A 26,275-nucleotide genomic window follows, 5' to 3' on the forward strand; every position below is an offset into this window, starting at 1 on the left:
GCTCCAGAGCAGGCAGATGTCATCACACACAGTGCTGTATTTTCTCACTGGCAGACAGCAAACCTTCCACTGTTGCTGCAGGACAGTACTTTAAAATAAAATTCAGCTGACATTTTAGATTTTGCCCCAGCCCCAACTAGGATTTTATAAAAATACAATTCAAATATTTTCAACTTCCCCTTATTATTCTCTGGTCGAAATTAGGTTATCCAATATACCCTATTAAAAATAAAGCCATCCCATAACTGTTTTGAGGAATGGTTCCATTTCACTGAACGAAAACTCATACAGCAGAAAGACATCTCTGAATGGCTAATAAAAAAAGCCACATTTTACCTTCCTTTTATATTTAAGATTTTAATATGCAGCCATCTTTTTTCTGTGCTCAGTTTTATAACCAGACAAAATTACATTTTCCATAAGCTTTCAATACACACTGTACTGATTGTAATGATAAAGGACTTGAACAGGTTATAAGCAGACAGCAATATGAGATAAATTTCAGCTGAAACTCAAATAAAAATTTGTAGAAATGAACAAAGCTATAGAGTATTGCTGCAGGGGGAATACAGGTATCTCCCAAAAATATGTGGCCTTTATTGGTTTCTCTTTTACACCCACACAGCCCAATTGATCACGTACAGAACTGATCTAACATAAGGCATTTCAGGTAACCTACAAATTCTTAAGAGAAGTGAAAATAATGTATGGGCCTATTTAAAGAAAACAAAACACAATCAGAATCCTAACCCAACCCCCAAAGGCCCACAGCCCTCCTTCATCTTACTATTTCATTTGAGTTTTAGCTGTTGTGTGCAAAGTTTAAGGTTTCAAATACAACCCAGCTGCTCTTTGCCTCCAAAAGTTCTCAGGCATGAGTTCTGCTTGAACAGAAGGGCACAGAACTTGAAGAGGTGCATTTATGACTCACTCAGTGCTGTCATGGAAATCCCTAACATAAGTACACAGATGAGCAAAACCACTTGGGACATTTATTTCCTGATAGGGATCAAGAACCTGAAACAAGCTGTATCTATAAACAGTAATCTCTGCGATTTATCTACATCTACAAGAGAAGCTTAAATTTGGATCACTTTCCATAATAGTCATTTTTCTCATCAAATGCTAAGGCAACGCTCATTTTTCAAGCAGAAACAGACCTCAACAATTTAAAGACTTTACAGGCTGTTCCCAGCCCACCATTCCTCCAGCTCGTCAGTCTCAGAGGAGGAGCTCCCTGAACTCAGGGACAGCATCTCACAGCCCTGTTGTTCGTGCAGCTAAAGCTGGGACTTCTGTGGGTGCAGTCATAAAACAGGAGATAAACCACTGCAGTGATAGCTGAGGGTGCCACCAGGGCTCATTTAACCCAAACAGATACCAGGTTTTTATGAAATAGATAAGGCAACATTTCACGGGTCCTGGCACAGAAAAGCGTTACACTACTTAGAGAACCCTATGAGAAAAAAATACATGGATCAGAAAACAACTGGATCAAGATGTAAAAGGTACAGCACAATCCTGGAATCCTCCTCTTCCCCAAGAAGCACAGCTACAGACTAAACTGCCTATAGCTGCAACCTCACTGCTAAACAGGAGTCAACTACTTAAATTATCATCGTTTAACAGTTTATTCAGTGCATCAAAACCTGTGATACAAAGTTTAAACTATGTACAAAATTCAATTTAGTGTTGTATTATAACCAACAATATTTTTTATCCCGTGATCATAAAGTCAGAATTATTTTTATTATTACAAGTTCACTTACAGTTTTGTCTGTTTTTAATAGACTCACTGAGTTGTTTTCAGGGCATGTGACAGATCAAGTTATTATAAGAAAAAAGTGTCATTTAATTTGAGAATGGAAAACAGAGACCTCAGAGGGAATGTTTGTGCAAAAGCAGATGTGATTTTTTTCCTGTTTTCTTGGGATTTTTGCATGCAGCTGTTGATTGAGAAACTGTATTTGGAAGAAGTATTTAACTGCAAGTCTCTACCGTGGAGCCACTGAGCCAAGACTGCAGTTTCGGAGGCATCGTTTGAAATCAAATCAACAAGGTTTGTTTTCAGCTCACCACCAAAGATTCATAAAACTGCTCCAAAGTTTGAGTCCCCCTCCTCAATAGCTGGGTTGTATAAACCACAAGTGGTTCTTGTGGCCACAAGTGGTTCAATACAGCCAGTATTAAAGTTGCTAATTAGTTGTGGTCTTGAAAATCATGAGGGGAAAGATACTTTTATATTACCACAACTACTTTTCCTAACAACTGATTTCACACAGCTCTTGCTCCTGAAAGCATTCAACCAGCAAATGTTTTAAAAGTAGTATGATGGAATGATGAACAAAAGAACAGCACTTCAGTCTCTTCTTTAGGCATTCACTGGTGCAAAAACCATTAAGATGATGGGAGGCTCCCCAGTTTGGTTTCAGGAACACGCAGTAGGTATACCCAACAATTTTTTCTGGCAGCCCTCATTCACTACGCAAGGCAGTTCTTTAAGCCTGCAACATTTTGAACAGTTCTTTCAATACTACCAAATGTCAAATATCCACAAAGTCTGAAAATACGTTAAGGAACTGACCTTCCTCTGGCACTGTTTTTAGCACTGTTTGCACAGCTATGCCAGTTCTGCTTTCAATTTATCATACAATTTAAATATTTATTTAAAGAGTACACTTAAAGCTAGAATTAAAATCAGATTTTCAAACTTGAGTGGTTCTCTGGATTATTTCTACAGGATTCCCAAGGGTTATCAAGGCCATCGCTGATGTGTATTTAAGACAGCACTTCTGCCAGAAAACACAAACAAAAAGCAAATTGCATTCAAGTCCCCCTTCCTCCCTGACCATTTCTTTGTCTTCATGCACTCTTCCCAGCAGAATGTCAACACACGTTTTCACATTGACATGCACAAAACAAACAACAGAACAAATTCAGCTGAAAAAATAAATCAGTACAAAGCTATTTTTCATCTGGAATCCAGCTCATGGAACAACTTTACAGCTCTTGTGCCAGCAGAAGGCTGGAATGAGCCACTTCGAGACTTATCTCCTAAATATTTCAGTACAGCCAACAACACACTGAAAATCCCACAATGCTTCAGTAACTTATATATTTAAGTCATTCTTTCAAGAGAAAACTTTGGTAGAGTCACAAACCCAAGAATACTGAGGGGAAAAAAGAAATAATTCGTCAAGCCATTGGTCAAACTGATCCAAAATGGCAAAAATGGCACACTGTTATTTAATTCATATTTTGCTCTTCAAAAAAAAAAAAAAAGTGGCCATTTACTGATATCAGACAATCATTTATTTGAGCAAAAACATGTGAAAAGAATATTTGCATGAGAAGTCCAGATTATACTCTCTAAATTATGGAATTCATAAGTAACTTTACACAAAAGTAATTTCAAGCAAATTTGAGGATGAACATTTCAATTCTGAATGAGGAAAAAAACTCCTGGACTACAGAAGTGGAAAAAAAAGCCAACAATTTGGCAAATTGGGTAAAAGGCCTTTGTAAAACACCATGTAAATGCATGTGAGAAAAATTCACATTCACCCATGCCAGTTGTAGTACTACTGTTCACTGCAATACAAGTACAAAGGATGGAAGGCACAAATGAAAACAGAAATAAATGTGACCATGTTTTTCTTTTTTCCTGACTCTGACGTGATATAAAATCTTTTGCCTTGCTCCTTTAAAGTTCTAATCATTCCAGAAATGGAATTTCATTGAATTCATTTGCTTCTGATGTATGTATCCAAAACATACTTAGGTTAACAGCTATTCATTCCACCAAAAGACAAAGCATATCCTTTTTTTTCCCCCCAGAATGCAATGCTATTACACACTAATTCTGTTTGAATGTTTATTTCACATTAAGGGTGCTTTTCTGCAGTCTATTTTAAGTAACTACCAAAGAAGACTAAGTACTAGAGCGCAAGGACACGCCTATGAAGAAACAAGTTTGTGGATCAGGCTCTAATGGAAAGTTCAGCTGCATCAGGAGTTATTTCCCTGCAGTTTTCCACAGCTCCCCAGCCAAAGGTTAACAGGCTGTGGGATCTGTTGGAGGAAGTGTCCCCTGTCCACAGAACTTTCTGGATTGCAATGGGCTGAGGAGCCTGGAGAGGCGATGAGCAGGTACAGGCTAACCAAGTACCTGTAATCCATCCTATCAGCAAAACTGCTTCCAGACTGTGTGTCCAGAGAGCCTGGCTGAAACCATCCCAGCCCACCCCACCCATGCATTGCACTCCTGGGAGGGGGCAGGTTCAGGCTGAAACATCAACCCAGTCACACTCACTCAGGCAGAGTGAGGCAATTCCATTGCTTCAGACAAACTGGCTCAGAGGGAGCACAGCATACGGCCCTGTGTACCTGATCACATGGTTAATTCCAAACACAAGGCTGCCTATGCAGAGCACAACAGGCCATTGCCCCATATAAATAAAGCCCCCAAACCTGCCAACATTTCAAATTAATGATGTTTATGAGCCTCATAAACTACCAGTCATGAGTAAGCTGAAGCAAACAGTGCCTTACCACCTTCTGAATGATAGGATTAGTTCTTGAGAGGTGTGTAATCAACTGGGACTAGATCTGAGTTATCTCTAAACCCTGCTCCTGCTGATCCTGCTGCCCTGGGAGCAACCACGCCAGCACACATGGAGAAGAGGACGTGCCAAAGGACCAGATCTTTTGGCAGGCAGGTTTCAGCATGACACACAGCCTTAGGTAAGAGAATGAATTCAGATGTCTGGAGAATGGCCTAGCAAGCACTTCAGAGACATATGTGCAGACATATGATGTGCAGACAGCACATGGATGAGAAAACCATTCTGAAGGAAATGTTAACTGCAGCCACTTCTCAGGGGTAAAGGTACATGATTTTATTCCTTGAATCCAACTTGAATTTCTTAGGATAGGTAGTTAAATAAAGGAGTTTCAAATTTGCGAACTAAAAGGTGTTATACTAACAGAGGACATAATAAATTATGCAAAATAGAAGTGTAATGTATGTGTAGAGGTACCTAGAAATAGGAAATAGTTAAATAATATAATATTATTCTATTAAACAGGTAAAGACCATAGAATGAAAGTCAGTGCAATATCCAGAATTATAATTATACACACTAGTCATCAGCAAATGTTTCTATTTCTGTAGCTGAGCATTAAATGACTTTGCACCTTGGACTGCTACTTAGACCACGCTGACTAATTCATCTCTGTCAAACAGCTGACATTTGAAGAGCCATTAAATAGCCACTACAAAAGCACTTCCATTTCTCCATCCACATCCCAGCTGAGAGATTTTGAACCCAAATGAACAAAACTGAGAGCCTGAGACAGTTCTGTGGCAAGAGCCTTATCCCCTGCATCTGGGAAGATAAGCTCTCTCCCAATATGATGGAAATCCAGATTTAGGGAAAGAATTTTATATGCAATGCTACTGTATGAACAAAGCTTCACGGACAGTGTGATACTTCAAGTTATTTGCTGTAAATCTATTACAACTTACTACAGGTTTAATTTGTATGTGTTTTATTCAGACTGATACACTAATTGCTCCACGAGAAGAAAACTTTGGGGCATGGATGCAGTTCACCCAGTGAGCCTTCTGATTTCAGGGTGCCTCCTTGAAAAAAATTAATCCACACCATTAAAACACTCGTAAGTTATGTAAAAATACTAATAAGGAAGGTGAAAAAGCCAGCAAGGCAGGATCTGTCAGGGCTTATGCAAAAAAAAAAAAAAAAAAAAAAGTTAAGGAAAACATCACTGTTTCCTAACACACCGCACTTTAAAAGTTAGCGCTGGGAAGTGGGAAGTCCTGAACGGAAAGGCGAAAGTCGATCCGGCTCCGGGAAGCACCTGCCGGGCAGCAGCGAGCCCGGCAAGCGCGCCGGTACCGCACCGCGAGCCTCGGGCACGAGGCGCCGGGCGCGGCTGGGCGCACACGGCCCCGGGAATGCGGCACCGCCCCGGGCCCAGATCGGGGCCAGAGCGAGCTCCCGCTGGACAGGGCGGGGGGCGCCGCGGCAGCGGGACCCGGCAGCGGGACCCGGCAGCGCGCGGCCAGCACCGAGCAAGGCTCCGAGGCAGGGGGATCGCGGGTGAGCGGCCCCGGAGCTGTCGGGAGATCCCGGGCGGGTCCCGCAGCCGCTCCCGCCGGCGGCGCCGCCCGCCGCCAACAACAACAGCGCCGCTCGCCCCCGCCGCTCGATCTCCCCGCAGCGCCGCCCCATTGGCTGCTCCCACCGCCTCCTCCTCCCCCATTGGCCGTTCCACCGCCTCCTCCTTCCCCATTGGCCGCCCGGGCGCCCGCACGCCCCGAGTCCCCTCCCCGCCCCCACCCTGCGCCTCAGCCGGTCTCCCGGCGCCTCCTCGCCCGCCCGGCCCGCCCGCCGCCCCTCACCGTGTAGTAGGAGAGCAGCCCGGCGTTGTAGTCCAGCACGAACCAGCGGTACTGCCAGCCCTTCATCACATTGGTCCATTTGCTCAGCGGGCCCTCCATAATAGACGCCATCTTAGCACCGGACCGGCACCGCCGCGCACGCCGCGCACTCGGTGAGAGGAGCGGGGCACAGACTCGGCGGCCGCCGGGCGGGAAGGGGCGGGGCACGCAGCGAGGGGGCGGGGCCACGGGGCACTCGGCCCGGGGGGGCGGGGTTTGCGCGCGCAGCGGGGCGGGGCCGTGAGGGGAGCGGAGCAGGGCGTGGGCGGCCTCGGTGTCCGGAGGGACGGAGTTTGGGTTAAGGGGGTTGAGGGCGCTGTCTGAGGGTTTCCATCTCCGCGGCTTCCCCTCGCGGCCCGGGGGAGGCAGAGGGCGAGGCGTGAGGGAGGGCTGTGAGGCAGAGCGGTGAGGGCACGGCGCGCTGGCGCTGCCGAGTGTGAGGGCGGGAGGGCGTCAGGCTGTCTCCTAAAGCATTTTGGAATCTTTTCGTTTCTCTCTAAAAGACTTGGCACCGCTTGGGAGCGTTTAGCCTCTCTCGCTGTTGTGCTTGTCCCTGTGCCTCTCGGCTTTTTGCATGTCCAAAGTGCTTTAAGTGCTAAACCAAAGTGAGCTTAACAATGGAGTCCGAGGGGGTTTCTCTTCAAAGTGCTCCGTGTCCACAGTGTATAAAAACCGTTCACGACTCGAGATAACCTTTAAAGGTTAGGCTTCAATGTGACACAACTTTTCTGTGGATTGATCCAAGAATGTGGAATGAATTACCCAGGAGCTATGGACAATTGCAAATTTGTTGTTCAGCACAAGGCATGGTTTTGGCACTGATCTCCTCTGACTTAAGTACAGAACTTGAGCTATGCTTTAACATAAAAACTTTAAAGGACCCATAGGGATACTCATGTTTTTTCCTAGGCATCAACAGTAAAGCAGCAGAAATAGTGCTTTCACCATGAGGTTTGTGTTTATCACGCAGTCTTTAGCGTATTCATTAGTAGCTTTTTCTTCCTTTTCCCCTTATAGCCCTTTTTTATTCTTTTACTATAAAAATGCCTTTATAGTAGGGTTGAAGTAGATTTAGTATCTCATGACACTGCAACTTTATCCTAAGTTAAACAAAATTTAATAGAAAATCACCCCTTTAGTGAAAAAGAATCACTCAAAGGCATTGTGTTTGGTTTTGGAAAATAAGAAATATTCGAGATTTCTAATTGTCTCCCCATTTCACATGTCACACTGTATACTAGTTTGTTACCAATTACAATTTGGAGCATTGCTAGTCCTTGGAGTCACCTGGCAGTGTGTTTATGTGCAAGGTTACCACTTTAAGATACCTAATGCACAATCTGGTTTTGAAATCCATCTTGTTAATTTAGATAACATTCTTTTTCAAGCTGCATATGACTTTAGTAGTCTGTTTTGTTCTTTAGTTTCACTGACTAAACAAAGCAGGGCTGGTGTCCAAGGAAGGACTGGACGTGGCACTGAGTGCTCTGGGCTGAGAGTACGACACTGGTTCGGTTTGGAAGGGACCTTAAAACTCATCCAGTTCCATGGGCGGGGACACCTTCCACTATCCCAGGCTGCTCCAAGTCCCATCCAGCCTGGCCTTGGACACTTGAAGGGATCCAGGGGTAGCCACAGCTTCTCTGGGCACCCTGTGCCAGGGCCTCCTCACCCTCGCAGGGAACAATTCCTTCCCAGTCTCTAAACTAAACCTACTGTCTCCCTGTTTGGAAGCCTGGGCCGGATTGCTCCCCTCTGTCTATTTTTCTAAAGTGTCATTTATCCAGTAAAATGTGCCAGCCTAAGCCATGGGGCTGCTGGCAGTGCTGTCACTGAGCCATTGCTCACTGGATTTCCCAGTGATGGTGCCCAGTGTGGGCACCTCCTGGCCCACATAAGAAATCTCTCCGTATTGGGAAGTCCAAGGAGTACAAACAAGAGTTCACATTTTATAAACTGGTTAGTGGAAAATTAACATTTCTTCTTCTCCTCCTCCTTGCCTTTACCCTCAGTTCCATTCCATAACACTGGTGCTTAATTATAGTGACACCCATTTGCAGGAGCCAGACTGTGTCAGGGGGTCCCTGTGGGGTCCTTCTGGTACCTGTGTAATATTAAAGTGTCAGGCTGTTACAAATTGGGTGCTTCATCCTTGATAAGTGATTATTATCTGCCTTTCCCAAGTGTGAAAGACCTGTATAACTCAACAAGGTGCCAGTGCTTGAGGCCTCCTGAGTAAAAATGCAATGAGTCCTGAAGGGGACCCTGGGACAGCATTGTCTTGTTGCTGAACTTGAGATATTCCATTTATTATACTGGAATATATTTCCTGAAGTCAGCACTGGGTAAAATAATACAAGAGGCTGTTAAAGCAAGAGCACAACAGGATTTAGTGTCCCTCTGTGATGGCCTTCTAAAAACCTTAATCACCCCTGGTAGAAGCAGAAAGCTGCTGTCAGAGTTTGCTGACCATTGGTGAGCAAACAGCATTAGTTACTTCTCTGAGTTGTTTTAATAATTGAGAAAAAGATGAGTTTCTGGTTTTTTCCATTCATTTCTAATTGTATGGGCCTTGAACTTAAAAGGCCTGAGTTGCTCAAAGTTTTAGGCACACTTATTTTTAACGTTTTATGCACATTTATTTCTATTATTTATATTTAGGTAACTCTTAGAAATAGAATTCTGTGCTTAACTTGGCATTTTTGAAGATTAAGGGATTCAATTTTTGACCAATTTTATTCTTATCCATATGTTTTGTTGAGTTGTAAGTGTAAAAAGAGAAAATATGGATGGCAAAGCCTTGTTTCACAGATAATGTGAAAATGTGTTTTTATGCTTTCAGAATTCAAGACTATATAATATTTATATTATATAATAATTGTAATATCAAATGTCTGAAAGTAAATAAAATACAGTGAACTGAAACTTTTTACTGCCAATGAAGGATAAACTGTGAATCATAAGTAGAGCTCAAGCTCATTTCTGTTTGTGGATCTCGTGGTCCTTACCTACAAGTGTAGATAATTATTGCCATCCCAGATTGAGAGGATAGAAAGGATATGACGTAGATATTTGGATAATTGGGGCTAGTCTGTGTTTCAGAGGATAAACAGAGTAATTATTAAGAGAGTTCCAAATTCTAACTGGAATTATATCCCTCACAGGATGGCCAGCATTCCCGGGAATCAGAAAGCTACACACTCGGAAAATTCCCAAGGGAAGAAGTCCCAGCATGCAGAAGAAGCCATTTTTTACATGAACTGCAGAGCAGCTTACCTGAGTGTCTTAAAAAGCAGCTTAGAAAATATTAAATCCAAGGAACAACTCAGTTTAGGTAACGATTGGATCTTTTCCCTTTTAGTTCTTACATGGGATGATTACAGTGAGAGTATCCCAGTGCAGGAACTCAGTAACTGGTTTAAGGAACTGAGAGTAGTTTTGGATGCCTGCTGGAAGTGGGAATAGCAGACAGAGGTTTTTTTCTGTAAATCACCAGTATGAAGGGCCTCAGTTCAGTTTAGAGTGGGCCATTGCCCTGGCACAGAAAATCACCACAACCGGTGTTCCATAAGAATTCTTACTCCGTATCTCCTGCTGAATTACACTTCCATAGACTGGAATCAAAAGTTTTCATTTTTCATCCAGACTGTGTATAAGTGGTGGTGTTGTCAGCAGTACAATAGGAAAAAAATACCTCTGACTGCTTCAGCTGCACTTAAAGAAGGGTGCTGGTAGATACTGAAAGCTGTAGGGCTTTGTTTTAAAAACTTCAGGAATTTCAAAGGGGAGTGAGAAAAATTTACCTGAGAAATGGAAGTTGGTTTCTTAATAATGTATCTTAGTGACCAGGTAAGATGAGGAAGGAGTAAGGAAAGACTGAGTAATAAATAACCTGTTTCAGTTTTGAAAGAGGTTTCACTCCCCCAGAAATAATTTCTCAAGCAAATACCATTTCAGCTTTGCAGCTTCTTGGAGTTGTAGGATTGTGTGCTCTGTTTGGGTGGTGGTTTTTCTTTTTCTTAGAGCATTTTTGTTCTTTATTAAAAGGTTTTTCATGGAAACCACCACTGTAAAAGCTGAGTGCACTTCTCTGTTGCACTGATTGTAGCTTCTTTCCCTACATCAGAACATGAAATTCTACCCATTAGCAAGGACATTCCTACAGCTTGTGACTTGGTGCTCTCCAGGCTTTGTCAGCTGCAATAAAAGGGTCTTGATGACATCCTAATGAGAGTTTGGGATAATCTGGATTTTAACAGAGGGGTGGTGTGAACAAATGTCATCTCTTTAATAAATGTTTTGGCTTTCATCTCTATCCATATGCTGCTTGGCTACACAGCAAGTGTTTGGGCAATTTGCTTTCAAGGTAATCTTAGAGAGGCCAGTTAGTTATTTAGACTCCCAGTCATTTCAGCGACATTTAAGAATTTATTTTAAAATTTGTAATCGTTGAGAGTTAGAGACCTATATTTCATCTGAAGTCAGTTTTAGCATTTCTCAAACGAGTGGTGCCAACGTTTAAGCATCTCTTGCTTCATCAAGTTTGGCTGATATTCTAAACTAAAGTCTCACTGAGAGATTGGCCCTGTGAAATTTTGTTTGTAGGAGTTTTGCTTATCCACAAATAGTAGCTTCACTTCCTTCTGTTGTAATATTACTGAAGTGATTTAGCAGAATCAGACCATAGAGAAATCTAAATAAAAGGTGCAGTCTGATTGAACTTTCACAAATACAAACTGGGAGGCACGTAGGGAATGGCAAGTGCTGATCTCCCTGGAGATACAAAAATACAGGATTGTATATTGGAAGGATATCTGTTAAATACAGTCATGTATTGACATTCCAAGGACCTCTGCTATCCATGGAAACAAACCCACAGAGTCACAGCCCTTCCATGGCTGCCCTTGACACTGAAATCCCCAAAGCATTGCTCCATGCCCAGGCGTGGCTTGGATAAAGATGTGAGCCCTGGTCTGTTCTCCTGGCTCCTGCAGCACAGGTGACAGGGCACAGATCTTTATTTAGTGCTTGGCCTTGAGGCAGGGATGAACAACAAAGGTGCCTGGTTTGTTTGTTTGGTTTGCTGCTGACACAGTTCCCACTGAGCGTTGTAACGATGCCACCGCCTCATTTCACAGATGCTCCTGAGCAGTTCCCAGCACAGGCTTGGTCACTGCTCAGCTGGCTCAAAATCAAATGCCAGCCCAGGTAGAGATGGAGGATCTCCTGTGCTTCCCCAAGAGACTTGATTATTTGGGAAGATGTAAAAACATCCCTCTCCTTTCAGATAGAATGTAATTTGAATTTAATTTCCATTTAATGTAATACCTTCATCACACTGAAAACTGGTGAAAGGATGTTTTCAGTAAAGACCTTGAAGAGGCAAATAGATGCAGCAAAATCATTTTGGAGAATGCCAGGTGTAACATTCATGGCACTGGTTGCATGTGTGGCATTGGCTGCCTGGTGGTGTCATTTTTCCATTAAATTCATGTTGTATAATTTGAATTGATGCGTTCAAATGTACAGGTGTGGCACACAATATTGTCTCAGATAAATTCTATTCTAGATCTCAGCAAAGGAAGTGCAAAGATGATGTTGATCTTCATAGAAATAGGATCTAATAATGTGCAGGTTTAAAAAGAATATGTTCTTGATATTAAGACACTGGATTTTGGCTGAATTTTACACTTGAGGCTGTCTGAGTTCATGGATATTTTGATTAAGATCATAACCAAAACTGTCCTTCAGACCCACTTTTCTGTTGGAGTGATTTGGCTTTAAAAAAATCTGAACATGGAAAGTGACTCAAGGATGTTTGGAGAAAACTCCTTTCCTAACAGCTGGAATATATATTTAATATTGTGTTTTGTTGTGCAGTACTTCAGCAGGCTGGAAGAAATCCTTCTCGGAGGACCATTAATAAATACTGGACTTCACAAACAACTTCACTGAATTTTGATGATTTTTGTGCTATTTTAAAAAAAGAAAAGCCAGCTACAAAAAATGAACTGCTCGAAGCATTTGGAAAAATAGACACAGATAAAGCTGGATATATTTTCCATGATGAACTTTATAAAATTCTTACAACAGTAAGTATCACTAGGAACTTAATTATCCATATTTAATTAGTAGAGATTTTGGAAATTAGATGGTAAAACAAGATAAGCAAGAATGACTGAGAGCTGGGATTCCCCATTTTATGGAAGATTTTTGTGATGGGTTTCCAGAAGACAGCACAGAATTACATAAACTGATACAATTTATCTCTTCAGTGTTTAGTAGCATTGTAAGGACATAATTTCTAATGGTTTTGACCTCTGTTTTCAAGATTCCAATCAAAATCCATTGAAATCTATTGCAAGATAAGTTTTCCTGAAAGAATATTAAAAGACTCTTTGTTTGTTTATTAAATTTCACTGTAGGTGACCAGGATTCTTGATTAGGAACCCAAACTGAGCTGGTTTTTTCTTGCAGAGAGGTGATAAAATGACCTGGGAGGAAGTGACCAGCATTACCAAACAAGCTGATTTTAACTGCAGTGGCAAACTTGACTACAACAAGGTAAGGCCTAGAGTGAAATTTGTTCTAGTGTTATTGACAATACGAGCGTTCATGATGACCTAACCCCAGGATTCTAAATTTTGGACTGAAAAGACAGCCCACAAAAATTTGTACATCAATATGGTTTCATTGGAGGAAAACTGGTAAGAATCCTATGTTAAAAATCAGTCTTCAAATATCTTGAAAGAAAGAGTTGAAAGTCACACTTAATATTTATTCAATATTTGGTCCTCCTTGTTGAATCATGGCTGCATTTTACTGTGACACTTGAGTGGTTGTTCTTATCAATGAAAATTTAAATTAATACTGGTCTTGAAGAGAAAATGCTGCTGCCCCATCCTTTCCTTGCTAATGCTACATTTTACTCCTTCAAACCATGAGAAAGGTAACCTGGTAGGTGAAATATTCTTTTTTTATCTCAAGTTCTGTGAGCTGTACCTGAGCACCCGTGAGCAGTGCTGCAAGGCTGCAAGGGACAGGCTGGAAGTTGACCCTCGATTGAGGCAGCAGCAGTTTGGGAATCAAACTGAAAATTCCTCTGAAGGGATCCCAGTGCCGGTGTCCAAAGCATCCCCGAGGATCTCCAGGAAAAGCAATCACAAACTGGCTAACGGTGTTTCTATTTCTTCTATTTGATGTTTTTTCTGTTGGAGATGAAGCTCTGGCTCAATGAGCCAGAGTTGAGTTTTTGTTTAATTTTTCTCAGATTAGTGAGGATTTTAGTGATGAATATAATTGCTACTGTGGCAATCCCATCAATGTGTCAGTAAAATATGTTCAAATGGCTGCATCTATGAAGCTCTCAAATTCCTAAGGGTGGATTTTGTTGATTGTCATGTGACACAGTCCAAAGGGAAGAGAGGAGGTGAATGCTCAGATATTGCAACATAGGCAAGTTATTTATTTCCTTCCCAGATCAGACATGAAACCTTAAAACGTTTATCAATAGTGTGTTTGTTTCAATTCTTGAGGCTGCTTTTCAAGTACAATCAATAGGAGAGTTTAAGGTCCTTCCTGAAGTGACAAAGCTGCTTCCAAACCTTCCCAAACTGGAAAAAGTCCATGGAGAACAGACTGCAGAGGCACCAAGTCTGAAATATTAGGATGTAGTTTGTGCTGTTCCAAGTTGCTTCAAGTCTGGGCAATAGCAAAGAGGAGCAAAAGTGACACAAGAGTGCTGAAGGGAAGTTCTCTGATTGAGTTCTTGTCATCCAGTTTTCTTTGTGCTTCTAAATGCAAGGTTTATGATAAATAGCACTAGGAGAGGGTTGAAATAATGTAATTGTAATTAAATATCTCTGCTTGTAGGTGACAGCAGAGCTCCTTCAAGACCTTCATCAGCTCAAACTGGCAAAGCTTCCAGCTCCACCACTGTCACTGTGGGTGCCAGCAGCAGCAGCAGGAACACAAAGCTAATTATTGAGCCTGACACAATGAAGGTATCACACTGAAATGATGGTGTTTTCCTCTAGGCACCTGTGTTACTGCATTTTAAAAAAGCTAAAAATCAGAGAAAAATGGTGTCTTATGTTTAATTAATAGTTTGTCAAGGGCAGCTATAAACTACTGAGAGCTTTCCTGATAGGTATTATTGTGAACATTTTTATATACTGTTGGTTTTGCTGACAACAAGTTATTGGAAATAATTTTTCAGGTGTGAAGGTTTCATAGAACAAAATGTGTTTTTTATAAATGAAACCACTGTTGGAGAAAACATGTAATGACTTCTTGAGAAATTTAAAATTTAATAATTTGTTAGGTTGGTGAGAACTTCAAATGCTTAAGTAGTCTGAAAGATTGTGTATCATAAACCTGTGCATGAAAGGTAATTGGAAATAAAGACCAGATCTGTGAGCATATTCAGTTTCTTGGGCATTGCTTGGTAAATACATGCTGTAAACTGAAAATGTTGATTTTTAGTTAGACTAATATGTCCTATCAGTATTTTCTTTTAAATAAATCACTCATTCAATACAAATTCCTGGAGGAGAGAGACACCAAAGTCACTTTGCTAAGTCAATATTTGTAGAGTGTTAATATTGATCTTTTTCCCTTTGTTTTCCCTTTCTTGACTGGACCTTTACTAGTTTTCTTTCAACAGAAAATAATAGCTGTAGAAATAGAAAACATTAACTGGAAACTGCTGGGATACATTAAAAATGTGCACCTGGAGACTCCTGTATAAAAGGGAAAAAATGGTTCTGACCACACAGTGTAAGTGCTGCTGGAAAATGGAACTGATTGTCCTCAGGAGCTACATTTTTGTTTCAAAGAACAACTCTGGATTTGTTATTGAACTCTGAAGTCCTTTATATCTTCCCCATTGCTGTACAGTGACATTTGTTCTATATGAAAATTTCAAAGCATCATCTCCTAGGGATTTTTGGCAGTCTGTTTAGGTATCTGGACCTCGATGCAATTTAACCTGCAATCTCACCTTGTTCAAATATGATGTGGAGGGTATAAAACCAGCACACACTTACCCAAGATTGGATTCTTTTTTCTTTGTATAAGCCAGTAAGAACTGACTGAAAAAAAAAAGCAGCTGCAGATATTGATTAGTATTGATTGGCATCATCCAAAAACTGAAATCAATCAATAAACATGAGAAGGTGTAAGTAGAACTATTAATGTTTTTAAAACTTTATTTTGTACAATGCAAGCTCTGCCAGAGTCAGTGAATAAATGCCCAGGGATTCATTTGTGGTGTGAATTAGAATCCAGCACCCAAAAATTCTTCTTATTCATCTTATATCCAAGAATATCTTTTTTTTTGCTGTTCACCTGTCTTTTTGTACAAGTGAGAAAATACTGCCCTCAGGATGTTGGAGCAACACCAACTTTACATTTCTGACAGAGGAAAATGGTGGAAGTCGGAACATGGTGCATGTCTAAATTTAAAAACCCTTAGAAAATTCCTCTCAATCATTGCTTTTTTTAGGAATTATGCATTAATATGTGGGTAATTTCAATAAGAACTTAAATTTCAGTTGCAGTGGCCAGCAGCAGGTAGTGCCTCACATTTCTTTCCAGTTAACATTTCAAACACAAACGTTTCCCATTTTCGCTATTTTTTGACAGCTTCTGTTCTGCTTTGAAGTGCCAGAGGAAAATCCAGCCAGGAAATCCTCTTTCAGCTTCCCAATTTTACATACCTGTTTGGAATTTGGTAATTTAGAACTTCTAGCACCACCTTATGCTCTCTGCCAGAATAACAGAGTTTGATTTCCTAAAACATGGGTAAGGTTTTTGTCCAACAGTTTTGGCAGGTATTAAGCTTGCAGCAAACAACCAGTTATTTCCGGTGTGTCAAATTTTAAGAAAAAACCTCAATTTTTAAACCTCCTTTTAGCTGAAGTCAGGAGTCCTGGAAGTATTGGAATAAACAGTTTAGGAGTAGTAGTGTTTCAATGACCCAACAGGCTGAAGTCCATGTTGGAATTCTGTTGCTGAGTTATGTTGACCCCCCTGTTAATCCCAGCTCCCATTATCCATTTTTTGACTGACACAACCCCAGCTGTTGCTCCTTATTTAACCCTCACCATTAAGTCCCAGGAATGTTTTGTCTCTGTTCACTTCTTTCCTAATTATTTTTTATGATTGGTCCCCTTTTTCCTTGTCCTGTCACTACAAATCCAGCTTCATGGATAAAGAGGAGTATAAAATTATTGGATGGATTTGTTAATTAGGTTTATTCTGCTCCATAAAAGGTGACCAGGGGCTGCTGATCTCTGGCTCCATGGTCCAGAAGTAGCTGCACTTCCATAAGGATTATCCCTAAAACCTTCTCCAGCAGCTTGTGCCCACAAGGCAAAGATTCTGGGAGATCATAGGAGGGGAGGGACTTGGATAGCAGTGTCTGCCAGGGACTGGACATCTCACTTGATTTTAAATAACTTAATAAATCTTTGTCTTTTCCACAGCCAAGTTACTTTGAAAGTCTTTTAGAACTTCTTTAGCAAAATCTTAATTTTTAAAAAAATTCCAAACCTTCAAAGAACAGCAGAAAGGGAGTTGCAAAGTATATAACGCTTATATTTAAATTAGTCCGTGCTGCCAGCTGTTTGCAAATATAATTATCAGAATCTTCGTGGCAATTCCAATTTAATTTTCAACTATTGGAGCATTGGGGTAATCTGTGTTTTTCAGGCATTTTCACAAGTGAAGCAATGTTACTTTCCAAAAATTGACTACAAGAAGGACCATTTGGGATTTTTTCTTTTAATAAAAGTATATTGATGCTGTATGTTGTGGTGCGTTCTATGCAGGGTTTATTAAATAATCAAATTAATTCATATTTCAGAGAAGGCACTTTGATCTTCATCCAAAATGAAAACAACACCTAATATTTGCTTGGTTTCCAGGAATGGCAATGTGTACAATCCAAAGGATGCTTCTACCTGGAAGAAGATGGGGAAATCATCAGTCACAAGTACAGGCTGCACTTACCCCAAAGATCTGCAGTTTGTATCACCATCAAACCTTTAAATATTGCCCAAGCAGAAGGTGAGTGTATTTATATTTCATTTTCCTCTTAAAAAGAGGTGGTGGCTTGGTGATTTACCACGGGGCTTCATCCAGTTGCTACATTGGAATTATTTTTTTCCCCAAGTAGGTTATTTCCTTTTTAATCCCATAAAACGGGAGCCTTTAGACCCCAAAGTTATTTTAAAGTCAGCTGGGCTGGCTTTTTTGAAACAAATTTTTGTGTTGTGTAGCCATTCCTTGGCGTTCTTGACCCTTAATGATAGAACTGTTTTAACAATAGTTTTTAATGATAAAATTATTAACAGTAATCATTATCTGTGAGACAATCACAAGGCTTGGAACAATTTATCTGCTTGGCCTAAACAGGAAGGAAATCCCAATAGCGTAGAATAGATTCTTTTTTCCCATTTTTCATCAGCAGGCATCAATAAATACCATGGGAATACCTATTTTGACACGCAAATAAAAAGAGTTTTGTGTCATTATTAAGCATTTTTGGGGGATATTTTTCCTTTTAGGAAAATCTTGTCGCTGGTTGTCAGTGGATACAGCTTTGTTTATTCTGAAGGAAAATGAAACCCAAGAGAATCTACAGCTTGTGAGCTTTACTGAACTCCAACACAAAGAGGTTAGAGATTTTTGGTGCATTCCTATTTTAATTGTTATTTTTTCATGTGTGTGTTAATGCTGGGGGTGTGAATTCCATGTGTTTGGAAAGAATTCCAGCTGTGCCCAGTATTGCTGAGTTGCTGGGTATATTTACAGCTACTCTGTAGAAACTCAGTTGTATTTCTTCACCTTCAAACACAACATTTCCAAGGCAAAATTTGTTTACATTTCCTCTTATTTTCTTCCTCCTTGCCATTTGAACTTCATAGTGCACAGAATATTCTTACTCTGTGGCAGAAATAAGGCAGCATAAACTTATTGTCCCCTTCTCCCCTCATCTCTCTCCTGCATGTTTTTCTAACTTTCATTCTAAGAGATTCACTGGTTTTTATCCTTCAAATGGCATCACACAGCCAATTTTTTTTTAAGGAGAGAACCCAGCATTGCCAGCATTTTCAAGTAATTCATCTCGTCTATGTGAATATTACTGGCAACAAAGAGCGGCATCATTTGAGAAGTTGTTCCAAACTTTTCTGTCTTCCTTTAAGAGCAGATGTTTGGATGGAGAGGGGAGCTTGGATCTGGGGTTTACTGGCTGCTCCCTTTCACAACTGGCTGCAGGCTGAGGAAGGTAAAAACCCAAATTCCTGGAGAAGCCAAACTGGTGGGGAGAGATGAAGATGGAGAGCTGGCTCTCACCAAAGAATTCCGGTGAGTTTTATTCCCAAACATGATAACCTCTATAAAAATCTCTTTTCCAGCTAAAATGTGGCTTTTTAAATCTGGATGTTCCTAAAGTACTATTTGTAGAGAATATTCTCAAATAGACTGAACAGTTCTTGGCAATATTATGAGCCAGTAAAAGGAAATGGAAGCCTTTGGAAATAGTTTGGCCTTTTTCATCCCTCAGAGCTGCTTTGTTGGATATATTTGAAACAATTGATTTGGATGGGAATGGCCTCCTGAGTCTGGAGGAATACAACTTCTTTGAGCTGAGGACTAGTGGGGAGAAGTGTGATCAGGAAGCCTGGGCTGTGTGTAAGGGTAAGTTCATTACTGTGGTAATTATGCCTGAAACTAATTAAGACTATCAGTTAACTTTCCAGCTGGATAGAACTGGGTGTTCTGTAGCCTATTCCAAGAACATGTGTAGATATTGTTCTCTTCCTCCTTTCTTTTTCTTTTTTTCCAGTCTCCTGTCCTTTGCTTTGCTTCATTCTGGTGTGTGTGCCACTGACCTTCTGCTGAGAGAATTCTTCCCCTTCCTAATTGTTCTGTAGCTGCCAAAACCTACAGGGTTTGTAATCCTGGATCATATGGGGAAGGAAACTGTCACAGGTATTTGTTGAATCGATCTCCTTTGTGCAGATTGGGCTGGTGCTGCTTTTTTATCTCACCAAGTGTGGAGAGGGACATTTAATTAGTGTGCATCTGGTGCTATAAAATGGCATCCAGAGTTTATGTGGGTTGCCAGTGTCTCATTGTATACTATATGTCAGGTTTGACATAATGCCTTTGGAGGCTGTGGCATGTTGGCCAAAATACTTTGGATCTGGCAAGCCCTATTAATATTAATTCTGAGGTATCAGAATTTTTCCTAACTTATGGAAAACTCCTACAAAAATACATTTCTATAACTGGATTTCTCCTCTGTTTCATCCCTGCATGTGCTTTTCCACACTTGATGGCTTTGTCAGGGTGATGCCTCTGATGTCCACACAAGTAGGAGGGGTGGAAATGTGTGAATAAATAAGAGAGGAAAGAGGAGAAAGCTGGGGAATGTTTCACCAGGTCATCAGTCAGTGGAAGGGTTCACATGAATATCATCAGACAACAAAGTTCAAGCTATTTATTACAGCATCTGTAGCCTTGGATAGATTTATTAAACTGGTAATCCCTTTTTAATAATATATAGTAAAGATTTAGCATTGTGATGAAGATGAGAAAACCATTTTTAAAAGTCCTTGACACGAGGACATTTCAATTATGTTTGCTGACATAGAGTGGTGGATCTATGATATTCTCTCTAGAGAGGGATGTTAGGATTACTGGAATTGTATTGCTTTTTAGGAACTAAGTAAATCACTTCTGTATCAAGGACCTGAAGCATTTAAAGGTGCTGTCTCCAGCTGATTTTCATTTCCCATTCCTAAAATAGCCCATTCTGCAAAGCTTAGCCCCAAACTTTTAGAAAAAAGAAATCAATATGAACTCTCTGTGTTTTGAAATCTCCCCCTTTTCTGGGTTATCCAAGGGGCCAGCTGTTTGTAGGCATTATCCCAAATCCACAGGGAAGCTCTGCAAACAGCATATGCCTGGTCAAGGAGATTCTTTCCCAAATTATATTGGTCACCCCGAGGCTGCAAGTTGGCTCCATCTTTTAGACCTTGTTAACAGGAGTGGGATTTTTGGCTTTGGAAGGATAAAGGTGTTTGCAGAGAGAACAGACTTTGAAGTGCTCTTTCTATTCCTTTGAAACAGAGAATTTTGAGATGAAGAAAAATGAACTAACAAGACAAGGATTTATGGATTTGAATCTCATGGAAGCCAACGACCGGGATGGGGATCCCCGGGACCTTTGGGTCACTTTGTTGTCCCTGGGCTACAACAAAGCCTTAGAAATGACAGAGGTAGGAGAGTCACAGAGCAAAAATCACTGCACATTTTTCTGCTGCACTCTTTGTGTCTGCCACAGACTGATTGCAGGAGGGCAGGGATCCACTGCCACTGTCATTCTCCTCATTCTTAAGATAGCACTTGGATCCTTGGAAGAGGGAATTTTCCTTTGCTTTAGAGAAAGGCAGAATTTTGTGGGGTAGTAGAGGAAGGAATGTTGGATTCTTTCTGTTGGAAGAATGCATGCACTCTGCTGGTGGGGAGTGATAGGAAGATAAGGATGGTAAACAGTGACCTGTCAGCAAATTTAGAAAATACAGGACTTCTTCTCCTTAAAAAAGTCACTTTTATGGCCCTAACCACAACAGAAGTGGATAATTTTTTTCCACATGATTTAGAATTCCTAGTTTCCAGACAGAACTATTTCAGTTGTTGTTGCCTTTCACAACAGTGTCTGAAGGTGTTCAACATGAAATTTTAATGCTTCATTAAAATTTTTGGGTTTGGGTCACACACTTTACTTTACAGGACCAGGGATTATATCTCCGATGTTTCTGTGTACTTACAGATTTTATTTTATTATCTTCTTTATTTTTATAGAAATAATATTACTTGTGATGTTAATAGTTCTCTCTAAGGAAAGAGGATGTCGTTAATGAAGAGAAAAAAATTAAAGCATTAAATATGCAGATAATTAAATAATCTAATTCCTAAGAAAAGCTGATTTTTAGGATCACAGTCTGATAATGGTATTTAACTTTGTTAAACGGGTCAGTGTAGCCACTATATAAAATACATGAAGACCTAAAAATAGTCAGTATGAGAGATATCAGTTGTCTGTCAGTGAAAATCTTGGGATGCTGGTGAGGGATTTAAGGATGAGCAGTTTGTCCTTTTCCTCCGAGCTGCGGTTGGCAGAGCCCCTGCAAGGCTGTTTTTCTGCATTTCAGCCACAAGAGAGAGCCCTGCTCCAAGAAAGAGCATTTTGGGGACGTTTTTCTCCAGTTAGGAATTTCAGGAAGGTGTGTTGTGCCTTATTCCAGCTGTGGGTTCTGGCTCCAGCCTTTGCTTTCCAAAGGACAGCACAGCTCTCCAAACGCTTCAGTAATTAAACTAAAAATCTCCAGCTGTTAACTTGTGTCTCTCACCTCTTTAATTCCTTGATTTCAAATAATTGAAGATTGATGTTTTGGGAGCACTGAGAGAGAGCTTGAGAAATCATTTCTGCTGGATTCCAACAGCTTTAGAAAGGAGCTGAGGTGCTGTGGCGGAGTCTAAGAAAATGCAAACTCCAGGTGGTTACACCAGGAGTAAAATGTAGTCAAGATACTCCCAGGGTGCTCAATGCAACATTGCAGAGGTGTTCAATCTGTGTGAAGTGGCACAAACAGCAACAGTGTGACAGGTAGAGGAGAAAGGTTTCTTTCAGACACTGGAATACATTCATATTTCATCTTAATTCCTGGCCATTTTGCTGTCCAAGGAAGGGTTTGCTGTGTTGACCTGCATGTCAGGTGTACTGTAAATGGCCTAAAAATGCCAGTTGTCCTGAGGTTTCATTTGGTGTAAAAGACTGCCACAGCTCTCAGGTTTGGAATATTTAATATTCAAGGAAATATTTCTATCTGGGTAATTCTAGTTTAGATAAGAAAATACTTAGGAGCTGTGGGGGAAAATCTGAGGGGAAAAACTACAGCTCAAGTGATGCTAAAACTCCTATTCTCCATTGCAGGCCTGCCCCTTTGTCATTGACATCTGTGCAGAGAGGTGCAAAGCCAGGATGAAAGCCGTTTCTCTGGAGGCAGGGGGCTCCCAGCTGAGCAGGGCTGTCTGCAGGTCTGTGGTTAATAAAGGAGAGGCCAAAGTGTTGGATGGCTCTGAGAACATCATCATCCACACTTACAAATCAGGCAGCAGGATCAGCTCTGTGATTGAAAATAAGGTATGGCCTGGGACTTCCATAAGGTACTTTGTGTTAAGTCTGTTGTTATTGTTCCTTCTCCTTCCTTGGGTCATATTTGAGAATTACTTCTCCTGAAATCAGGTTTTTGTGTCTGTTGCATTAAAAAACCCTCCTGATGTGCTTGTGCTCCTTGGGACTTCAGAAGAGCCTGGATCAGTGTTCCTGGAAGGGACAGATTATTATAATGAGGCAAGCAGTTCTAAGTACCATATAAAATGTGAATATTTTTGTGTTCACATTCCAATTTTTCAATCTTTTGACACAATGTGATTGTCAAATGAGAAAACAAGCACTAACAGCAGGAAATGCAATTAGAGCAAGAGCAAAGAGCACAGCATTTATGCTATTGAATATTTCCAGTGTCCACAAGAAGGTCAAAGAGCAGTGATTCTTAGGAGTGTGTTATGGATGAGTTTTTACCTGATTATTCTTCCAGGTGTAATTTATTAGTAATTCAAGCTGAAAGTTGTGAATCCAAGTAGAAAGGGTTGGTGAGAAGCAGAGATTTTAAACCTTTTTCCATACACCACAATGAATGTGCTGTTCCTTGTCAGTTTCCTTTATAGCAGGAACTGTGAATAAACACAGCACAGTAAAGATGTTAAACTTCAGATGCTTTAAATCTTACAAGATCACAGCAAGAAGTGTATTTTTAAATGCACAGCCATGCAAAAGGGGGTGGGTTGGGGGACTAATATTAGGAGTGGATGCTGAGGCTCCTGGAACACTGGATTTGGCTTTGCACTTTGCCCTTTAGGGTGGATATTCCAGAGTTATTTATATGTTTGAGGATATGTCAGGGAGGGAGATCAGGGCTGCACTGAGACAACTGGATGCTCTCTGCTTCAGATCTCTGCCCACTCTGTTTATACCAGTTGGGTTTGGTTTGCAGATCTCACCAAGCTGGGTGGGAATGCAGGGGAAGCTCCACAGGGGGATGTGGACCGGCTGAGGCCAGCGGTGTGAGCTTCAACAAGGCCAACTTGTATCTTCACAAGTCCTTGTGTTGTTTCAATGAGTCTTAAGTGACTTTTGACCAGGAATGTGGTGCTATGATACATTTGAAACTGTTACTCTTCAAAGAGTATCCTAAAGCACTTCTGTCCTGTAACACAGCAAAGTCACAGGAAGTACAAGGAGTGTGCAGTTGTTAACACAAAGAACAGACACTTAACCGGTAAAGACTAATGGTTTCTTCATGTTTTTTCACTTGCAGTCTGAAAATAAAGTGATAATTCATGTCAACAATGAGAAGAGTAAGAACTGCCTCAACAGTAGGGGACTGACAGTTTTTGCTGTGGAAGTGGCTCCAAAATCCATGATGGTGAGGTTCTTTCATGGCTTAGCCAACTTTAGAGAAAAACAGGTGAAATCTTTATAGGTTCCTTTTATGGGACTTTTATCATGATAATGAACATGTGGAGAGTGGCATCTTCTGACCAGAACACATCAGCAGTTCTTGGTGTTTCAAAGCTGATCATGAACTTGATGTATCCCTGTTTTCCCATGCAGTTTGCTATAAACATCCATAACTGCTCAGTTTTTCATACGTGAGCCTATTTCAATTGTCCATTCTATACATGCACTATTAATATTTTTAATAATCTTTTTCTAAGGCTGTATTTTACTTCTTTTTCACTTAGCCACTTTTAATCCCACGTATTGATGCCTGTGAGAAACAGACCAAGCATGCACTAATCAGAAGCAGAAATAGATGTATTGCAGTCCTTGTGCACAGTGAGATTTGCAGGCAGCTAACTTTTGTTAAACCTGATTTAGGGATCATGTTAACCATGAGACAGTTTGATTGCTGAGCCCTGCTGCAGAGCTGGGCAGGCTTTAGTGACAATTCCAAATGAGGGTTCTAAGGGATGGGATGGGATGGAAAATGCATTACAAATGCAGATGATGTTTTTCTTCATTTATTTATGAATAAACCCCCTGTTTTTATTTTTCTAAAAGTACACTCTCTTTGTTTAAAAGCAGAGGCGTCCAAGCTATTTTATATTTCCCAGCTTTCCAGGGTGGATTCATTCAAACCTGTTGTCAACAGAGCAGTCCCATGACACAGGCAAGGCTGGGGCCTATTTAAATTGCTGCTGACACTTTAGATATCCATAGCCTCATCCTGTAAGGTGGTTTTAAATTTGAATTTAGGCTTCACTCAGTAGAAACTGTAGGCTCAATCCTCACGGATATTTTGCTGTTAAGTTCAACAGTAGTTTTTAAATATCAGCTGTCAGTGTATATGATGAATGCTTATCATTTAGTGATACCAGTTACTGAATATTTTGCCTGCACAGCACATTGGGTAAGAGTTTTCCAATAAAGAGAACTCTCTTTCACCTCTGCTTTCTCTTGTGCCAGGTCTCTCAGCACGTGATGCCCCTCAAGGAGCAGGAAGAGTGGATTTACAGCTGTGTGCACTCCCTTGTAGGTTAAACCTCCCAGTGCCAGGCTTGGGAGCAGCCACACTGAACCAGGAACGGCTTTAGGCAGCTTTTAGGCAATTTATAGTCTTGTCCTTCTCAAACAGCTGGCATACCTTTATACTTGTTGATGATCTTGGCACGAAAACACTGAGGCACAATAAAAATTAGTGCTGTTCAGTAATCCAGCTGTTAATAGAACTGTGCTTCATAAAGGCTGCTCTCCCTAGATCTGCTCTTGATTTCCATACCATGGGTTGTAGTTCCATCGCAGGCTGGAACTGCCTGACTGAGGAAAAACTTTGTTGAACGGGTTCCTCATTAAACATTCTTGTGGTTTGCATGTGAGAAGTGTAAAGGGGTGAGGCTCATTTGATTTTGTCACCTGATAAAGGATTTGCTTCTTTCCCTTTTTTTTGGTCATTTGCTGATAATCCTCATCTTCCACTTGTTCTATAATTACTGCCTGATTTTATACTCTTTTATATACAATAAAGTCTGCCATTTCATATGCAATAAGGAAATAACATCATTTGGGAAAAATGGAGGTTTGTCTTGGGCTCTTGACTGTTAACAGCAATTAATTCTTCCCAGGTGGCTGAAGTAAGAAGACTGAAGTGCCCCAAGTTTAGGCTGCAACATCCATGAAAAGCAGCTTTGAGGTACTAAAACCATTCAGCTTATTCTATTTTTCTGGTTTCTCTAAATATCTGTTAATGTGGGAAAAAATGATGACCCTGGCCACTGGATGCTTAAAACGTTGTTTGAGTTTAAAATAGCCATTAAATGTATGTGAGCTCATGTGTGAGGGCAGCAAGTAGTGTTGCAAAGCTATTTTTATCTGCCCTAACTGCTGCTCTCTGCTGTTCCTCTGCTGTAATCTTACACTGGGCAAGTAAATGTCGGTGGCACAATGAGAGCTGGGCTCTGATTTACACACTGCAGCCATTGGTGCTGGGGCAGGATTCCTGGGGAGCTTCTAGCTTTCCATATTTTTTCCTTAGCGAGTACCACAGGTATTGTTTTCGTTTTCAGAACAGTCTAAAAGAAGTGGAGGCCCCAAAACATAGTTGGTGATTTTTAGCTGTGACTGAGCTCTGCCAATGCTGCCTCAGGCAAGGTGTGGGTAAATCAGAAATTCCC

General features: G+C 40.8%; 2 protein-coding genes across 4 annotated transcripts in view; one reads left to right on the forward strand and one right to left on the reverse strand.

Annotated features, from left to right (window-relative positions):
- Positions 1-6,557, reverse strand: part of OSBPL9 (oxysterol binding protein like 9) — a 57,307-nt gene extending 50,750 nt beyond the window's left edge. For all 3 annotated transcript variants that reach the window (XR_005602553.1, XM_039556582.1, XM_039556581.1), the window contains exon 1: positions 6,425-6,557. Coding sequence is in view for 2 of the 3 variants with exons in the window: in XM_039556582.1 (XP_039412516.1) it covers positions 6,425-6,535 (111 nt within the window). In the remaining variant the exon portion in view is untranslated. The remainder of the gene's footprint in view (positions 1-6,424) is intronic.
- On the forward strand, positions 6,495-25,475 carry LOC104695525 (EF-hand calcium-binding domain-containing protein 7-like). Its single transcript, XM_039556584.1, has 14 exons — positions 6,495-6,576; positions 9,628-9,797; positions 12,344-12,555; positions 12,941-13,027; positions 13,451-13,640; positions 14,336-14,466; positions 17,392-17,533; positions 18,034-18,143; positions 18,678-18,835; positions 19,035-19,168; positions 20,606-20,754; positions 22,473-22,682; positions 23,920-24,027; positions 25,071-25,475. Exons 2-14 carry the CDS (start codon positions 9,629-9,631, stop codon positions 25,143-25,145), a joined length of 1,875 nt encoding a protein of 624 aa, XP_039412518.1. The 5' UTR covers positions 6,495-6,576; position 9,628; the 3' UTR covers positions 25,146-25,475.
- Positions 25,476-26,275: the final 800 nt, after the last annotated feature.

Source organism: Corvus cornix, chromosome 8 (assembly GCF_000738735.6).
Source record: "Corvus cornix cornix isolate S_Up_H32 chromosome 8, ASM73873v5, whole genome shotgun sequence".
NCBI classification, from domain to species: Eukaryota; Metazoa; Chordata; class Aves; order Passeriformes; family Corvidae; genus Corvus; species Corvus cornix.

What these genes read in the sequence shown, in the direction of transcription:
- LOC104695525 (XM_039556584.1), top strand. Translation starts at nt 9,629, where the DNA reads ATGGCCAGCATTCCCGGGAATCAGAAAGCTACACACTCGGAAAATTCC. An exon ending in TTTATAAAATTCTTACAACA is followed by an intron (nt 12,556 to 12,940) that starts GTAAGTATCACT and finishes TTTTTCTTGCAG; the next exon opens with AGAGGTGATAAAATGACCTG. An exon ending in AGCCTGGGCTGTGTGTAAGG is followed by an intron (nt 19,169 to 20,605) that starts GTAAGTTCATTA and finishes CCTTTGAAACAG; the next exon opens with AGAATTTTGAGATGAAGAAA.